The 6,601-nt window shown below is 51.3% G+C and overlaps 3 protein-coding genes across 3 annotated transcripts; 2 read left to right on the top strand and 1 right to left on the bottom strand.

The window, feature by feature from the left end:
- Nucleotides 1-1,393: 1,393 nt before the first annotated feature.
- On the top strand, nucleotides 1,394-2,092 carry J3458_011639 (uncharacterized protein; the record flags this gene model as incomplete). Its single annotated transcript, XM_066119912.1, has 2 exons — nucleotides 1,394-1,750; nucleotides 1,832-2,092. Exons 1-2 carry the CDS (start codon nucleotides 1,598-1,600, stop codon nucleotides 2,090-2,092), a joined length of 414 nt encoding a protein of 137 aa, XP_065975030.1. The 5' UTR covers nucleotides 1,394-1,597.
- Nucleotides 2,093-2,104: 12 nt separating this feature from the next.
- Nucleotides 2,105-4,632, bottom strand: J3458_011638 (uncharacterized protein). Its single transcript, XM_007809670.2, has 2 exons — nucleotides 4,057-4,632; nucleotides 2,105-3,919 (listed from the first exon to the last, which is right to left on the bottom strand). The coding sequence occupies exons 1-2, from the start codon at nucleotides 4,339-4,341 to the stop codon at nucleotides 2,465-2,467; spliced, it is 1,740 nt and encodes a 579-aa protein (XP_007807861.2). The 5' UTR covers nucleotides 4,342-4,632; the 3' UTR covers nucleotides 2,105-2,464.
- An 831-nt stretch (nucleotides 4,633-5,463) lies between these two features.
- J3458_011637 (uncharacterized protein) lies at nucleotides 5,464-6,562 on the top strand (the record flags this gene model as incomplete). The annotated part of the gene is made up of 3 exons (XM_007809669.2): nucleotides 5,464-5,581; nucleotides 5,649-6,442; nucleotides 6,497-6,562. Exons 2-3 carry the CDS (start codon nucleotides 5,690-5,692, stop codon nucleotides 6,560-6,562), a joined length of 819 nt encoding a protein of 272 aa, XP_007807860.2. The 5' UTR covers nucleotides 5,464-5,581; nucleotides 5,649-5,689.
- Between the last annotated feature and the right edge of the window lie 39 nt (nucleotides 6,563-6,601).

The following is a 6,601-nucleotide window of genomic DNA, read 5'->3' as shown; positions in this document are numbered from 1 at the left end:
TGACTGTCTCAGCCCGGCCACCACCACGATGTACCATGAACAAGGATATTTTGGTCCTCGGTCAATCACTGTTTGCCGTCTAGTTGCCAACTCGGTGTGTTCCATAATCGGACCAATGATGAGAGCCAGTCTTCCCATATATTACATGCAAATGCAGTCATACCGATAAGTGAGTAATATATTCATGCACTCATGTATAAAGTGCAGAAACGGCGGATGCGGCTGATTTATCGAGTTATCGTTATCACATAGCCGTCGTTGTCAGGTGAACTCGTGAGACCGGTGACGATGTGATGACAGTGACACAATCACCGTAGCCGTGATCTGAATCTGGTCGCCTCGGGTTGTCTTGGATGTCGTGTTGCCATGCTGTCATCTTGCAGATCCTATCGAACACCTGGTTGATCATGTGTAACACTGGCGTCCGCCAATCCAGCGCAGAGCCACAGAAACTATGGCTAGGTACGGAATACTCTGGGCCGTTGTTACACTCGGTCAACATCCAGCAGCGGCTAGATGGCACTTCTAGATCATAAAAAGCAAGCCTTGTCTGATCACCGTGCGGAAACGATGTACCTTGAAGATGCTGTTTATAGTCTCACCCTACCCAGCCTATCTCTTACCATTTGGCGCGTAGCCTGCTTTTCCTTTCCCGTTATCTTGGGCCGTCATATTCCTAAACTCCAATCATTTCGCGCGTCCATCAGTTCAGTCGGCCTCCCGCAAGGGAGCTGAGCGCCATCGTAAGGCCAGGCGAGCCTGCACATCCAACCACGAGAATGCCTTGTCAAGGACCAACGGAACATGCGGTCATTGGTTCCTGATCTCGGGAGCTGTGAGCGAGTATAGCCCCCGTGGTCAAAGTAAGGGCCACAGCAACGTGCCATACGTGGGGGCCAGTTATAAGACAATCACGGCGCCACGGGTTGGGGTTCGATATAGTAGTTACTAAACAGAGATTTAGCAAGAGGTAATCAAAAGCTAGTAGCTGCCATTGGCAGATACGAGTGATACTTGAAACATACTGAATAAAAAATAAGACAGATAGTGTTCTCCCAACTACATGGAATACCAAGCATCAAAGTCCACCACCTGGAAGACCTAGGGCTTAGATCGTCTGGTAATAGTCGGCCTAGCCTCATCTCATGTCTGAAACATCAACGGGATGATGGGTGGAAGCTTGGCTGCGTCCCGGCCCGAAAATTTCTCTTGCTTACTGCAATCTTACTTGGCCTTGTTGCACAAGTCGGGCGAAGAAGCGTGTCAGCAAAATGGACTAGTTTCATTGCCTTGCATTCAGCACAATGCAGGAAAAGCCCTCAAATGACGTACAAGAGAAGCATGTCCGAGCCAGTAAAGATCATACTGAATGTTCCTCAAATCGGATGACAGGCCGCATTTACAAAAGACCCCGAGTCATTGCTTCGGAGGTGGCTATCTCTGTGTCCTACTTGAACCCTCAACTGCAGTTATTCTGACTTATCGGCGTATCAAAATTACCCCTCAGGTCGCGTCATTCTTCTTTTCAATCTTACCTACCTAGCCACTTTCCAACCTGTCATCTCTGTCATCTCGGAACTCATGCTTTGGACTGAAAATGGAATCCAACAACAAACTGCTTTGCCTCCATATCCTCGGCTTCAAGAAGCAGGGGATAAGCGCAGAAGAGTACCGCAGCTACATGCTCAATGTCCATGCGCCATTGGTTGCCCAGCTAATGGAGAAGTACGGCTTTCTTCATTGGAGCATGGTTTGTCGCCCTTGCTCACCAGAGATATTCCATCTGATGATATGTCGTGTTGGGCGTGGTGGCTGACATTGCACCCTCTAGACGCACACTCCGGAGGAGTCCCGTCAGCTTATGGGCCAGCTCCATGATGCACAGTTCTCTAATATTGCTCCGTATGACTGCTGTGTGCAGCTAGTATTTCCTAGTATTGAATGTTTTGTTAGGATGAAGGCCGATCCGTTCTTCAAACAGATTGTGGGGCCGGATCATGAGAAGTTTGCAGACACCAAGAGATCACAGATGATGATAGGGTGGTTTTCGCCGCTAATGATGAATGGAAAGTTGGTCCATAGCAAGATGTGAGACGAGGTGAACCCGGCTCATGTCTATTTTCAAGGTTGAATACAGCCCCCATTACGCATTATCGGTGAATTTGGTGTACAAGACTGGGCATATCGAACCAAGGATACCACATAACTAGACCTCTGCTCCATTTCAATCTATATAGTACGGTTGTACAGTGAAGAAATAACAAGAAAAAAAAACTGAACAGGAGAAGTGAAGAGATGTGGACAAATGGACTAAGAGGCGATTTTCGTGAATACATCTTTATCAATATTATTGGAGAATACCGAGTCCCGTGGCTCCCTTCCAGGATATGAGTAAAAGCAGAAAGATTAGGAAACCAGTCGGGGAATGAACAGAGACAATGTGTTACTGAAATCTCCCGGCGGGTTAATGCACTGGCTCGACATTCTTGACGCTGTTCCACTGGACCAAGAAGGCGCTCAGCATTGCTACAGCTCCAGTCCCAACGGCAACGTAGAACGTCGACGTGATGGAGCGATTGTATGCTTCAAGCAGCTTCAATAAGTCTTCTCCGTTATGAACAAGGTTCCTTATCTCAGTTGCACCCGTCATCAGGACGGTTTCTGGATCAAGTCCCGGGATGGAAGCTTGCCTTAGAAGCTTGAGGAAAACCTGATTGAACACGTTCTGACCAACGCAAATGAAGATTGAGCCACCGAGTTGCATTCCAAAAAAGATGAGGGAGATTGCCGACGGAACATCCTCCTTCTTGAGAACGGTCTGAACGGCAAGAGATGCCTGCTGTGTTCCAAATCCGAGGCCCAGACCCATCATGACCTGATAGCCAATCCAGTGGGCCGAGCTTTCGTTAATGGCGAGCGTTGAGAGCATTCCGGCACCGACAGATATCAGGATAGCACTGACCATCATGGTTGGTGGTGGGTATCCCAAAAGACGTGCGGATCCGCCGCCCATGATTGCTCCAACGGCCTGTGACAAAACGAGAGCGATGGTTCTGATACCTGCTTGAGCGGCACTGAGATTCTGGACGGCTTGAAACCAGTCGGCTATCCAATATGTGACGACCAACATGGCACCACCTGTAGCTGCGGAGAAGACGAAGGATGCGAAGACGGTACGCTGACCAGCGACATGGGGAGGCACAGTGGCTGTCTCAGGCATAGCAATTTGTGAGGCCATGAACGCGAGGGATAAAAGGCCACCAAATACAAAGAGGACAATGATGCGCCAATTGTTCCAGCTGTATTCGGATCCAGCCCATTGGAAGGCAAGAACCAGACACACGACAGCTGGCAAAAGTAGGGCTGAGCCCAGGGGATCAAGCAGCCGGATCTTCTCAGCCCATCCTCGGGCCTGCTGGTCCTTGCCCTCTCTGGATTTTACAAAGAAGAAGAGGATGGCGATGATTGTGAATCCGATAGGGATGTTGATGATGAAGCACCAACGCCAGCTGGTGTTGGTAGTTAGAGCACCGCCTATCAGAGGTCCAACAATGGCCGAGATACTCATTGTCGCCATCAGAATTCCGAGACATATCGGTTGCCGTCGGAGGGGACAATTCTCAGTGACAATTATCGTGGATCCCGAAAGCACGCCACCGAGGCCGATGCCTTGTATAGCACGGCCAATAATGACTGTATTCGAGTTCATGGCCCCAGCCCCCACAGCCGAGCCGACAATGAAGATGAAGACGAGCGTCATGTATACCCACTTGGGTGAGTAGAATTTGTAGAATCGGCCCAGCGGTAGCTGCATGGCACAGCCCGTCAAGCTGTATGCGCTGCCATACCAGCCAATGTCTGTCGGGGAGTGGAATTGATCCGTAATGGTGGGTGCTGCGGTCGAGATGATGGTACGATCCTTTCAGCTACCTGTCAGCCTCGTAACATCTTATCGAAAGTTGAGGTCAGAGCATGGGACCATGGCATTGCATCGAGGATGAGCTTTGCATGGAGTGCGGAAGAGTGGCTTCTAACAGGCGGCCACAGCCTACTCACCAAGGAGACTAGAAACATGCCCATGGACACGGCTACCATGATGATGGTCAGGGCCCCGAGGCCGGGGTAGTTGGACTCATCTTGGGCGGCTTCCTCTCCAGCTTCTTCTTGGATAATGCCGTCTTGGCTGGGCTTCCCACCAACAGAATTTCCGTCATTGGCCGCACCGTGGCCTTGAACAGAATCAGATTTCCGATGTGCGTCGTCGGGCTGCTGGAGCGTGTTGAGTTCGTGAGGCAGTTCGTCCTGGGTAGGGCTAGGCTTTTCCTTGGGGGCTGCATCCATTTCGAGGTGTTTGTGATAGTGGGCGAACACTCGCAATGATGAGTGAGTGAGTCGCAGGGTACAGGAAGGGACACAGATAGAGGGAGACGGGGAGGGAAGGAGGAAGAGGGACAAGAATGACGGTGACTGAAGAGCTCGTATTTCAGCTGCTGCACAGTCTGTGGGATGGCTGCCTCCTCTGTTGTTTGCTGGGGATGCGAAGAAGGAAATGAAACAAACTTCTAAAGACGGCCATATGAGGCGACAGGCTGACTCCAGATTGCAGGAGGGGAGAAGGACGCAAGCTTTTCTCTTGTTGTCTGTGCAAGATTGCGAGTGTTGGTCGTTTGAAGGGCACAGACGGCCTATCAGATGTCGGGTGTCAATCAGGTGGCTCGCGTCAATTCTGCCTCTGTGCCACCCGTTGACCACCCGTTGACCACCCGTTGACCTCAGGATATCATGCACGTGCCCAGGTACGTAGGTACCCAGCTCGAGGTACATCCAAGTGCCTGCATGTCCAGGAAGCGCAGTTGAGTACCCCGCGCTCGGCATCCCGTACTTGGTACTTGCCACAGACCAACAGGGCAAGACAGGAGGCGGCGTTGGTGTGGCCGAACAAATGGTCAAAAAATGGCAATGCTCATCAGCCGTGCTTGATTTCGAAATGACGCGCACCATGCAAGGCATTGCCTCCCATCAATACCATGCTCGCGTACGCGACTGCCCATCAACTAATTTACAGCCAAATTGATCAGACGAAACGGCAGTCGAAATAACCATCAGGCTGACCCCACGAGCATCAATGATGGTTCCCCTCGGTTCTCGCTCCGCACCCCTGTGCCTGTCTTGCAAGGTTCAATGTTTGGCAGGCGGGGCGCCATGTAGTACCCGGGTATCTAGGTGGTCTTGGCCGAACCAGGTTTAGTCAATGCTTTTTACTTGTGCAACGTCGGGTCCGCGACTTCGGGCCCGAAGCCACAAGCCCACGAACCCGTCGGGTAGACAATGACGCTCTCGGTCCCAAACATCCGCCCATGTTCCGACGACACGCCAACCCCCTGTCACTCCACCCCGTGTGCAGAATTCAGGATTCGATATTGCAAAATCCTTGTTGACATATGCTTACTTGTTTTATTTGAAATTTATTTCTTCTATTTTTCAGCCCGGTGTAAGATGCCGCATCCGACGCAGCCACGGCCCGGCTGTGCGGCTCTCCGCAGACAATGCAATGTCAGGCCAACTCGTCGTACCTATCGTGGTATTTTGCAAGTCTAGACCCTAACTTATATCAGAGCCATCTCTACTCACTGACTATGACACGGTAGAAAAGTTTCAGGGTACGTAAATAAGAATTCCGACAAATACAATGGCTCCAGCCAAGCAAGTGTCAAGGTCCGAATTAAAATCGAGGGACTTTGTCCCACGAGGAAACAAGTCTTCATCTCCCTTCAATACCACCCTGTACCTGAGTCTGCGTGCCGTGGACTGCTACTGGCAATACCTTGTCCTCTCCCAAGCCTATGGATCGGGGCTCATCAAATTGCTTGGCGGCAGCATAATTCCCACGCCAGAGCCGTACCATGCAGGCACTCCACAGCTTGATGCCCTCGGCCTGTCTGGGTACAGACTTGCATTGCTTGCCATGAACGTCATTGCCGCAGTCAAGCATTTCTGGTTTGTGCTCAATGTCGCCGAGGAGGCCTGGACCCTCACAGGCGCCATCGTCGTCGGGCTTGACAACATTCTTTTCGACACGCTCAACAATCTTCTCTTTCTCTGTGCTGCCACTTCGGCAACCTCCCAGACCGCGGGAGAGAGTACGTCGAATCCCTACCTGTTCGCCGGCTTGGCTCTCTTCATGATTGGCATTGCTACCGAGTGCACGTGCGAAGTCAACCGTGGGCGGTTCAAGCTCAACCCCCAGAATAGCGGCAAGCCATACACAACTGGACTATTCGCAGTCGTAAGACACCCGAACTACACCGCCTTTACCATTTGGCGAGCCGGACTGGCAGTGGCAACGAGCGGCGTAACATACGGCATTTTGATTGCCACTTTCTTCATGTGGGACTTTTCCAACCGGGCTGTTCCAGCGCTGGACGAGTACTGCTCCAAGAGGGTAAGTCGAATCACCCAATCATGCGTTTCGCCTGCGGGCACTGACCATGGATAGTATGGGGATATGTGGGCCGATTATAAACAGAAAACGCGCTGGACCTTGATCCGGTATATACTCTAACAACCATCGTGAGTGGGGAGTCGGGCGAAATACGTATTA

This window comes from Metarhizium acridum (genome assembly GCF_019434415.1).
Source record: "Metarhizium acridum strain ARSEF 324 chromosome Unknown scaffold_234, whole genome shotgun sequence".
Taxonomy (NCBI): domain Eukaryota; kingdom Fungi; phylum Ascomycota; class Sordariomycetes; order Hypocreales; family Clavicipitaceae; genus Metarhizium; species Metarhizium acridum.
This window is presented reverse-complemented; position numbering and strand designations above follow the sequence as displayed.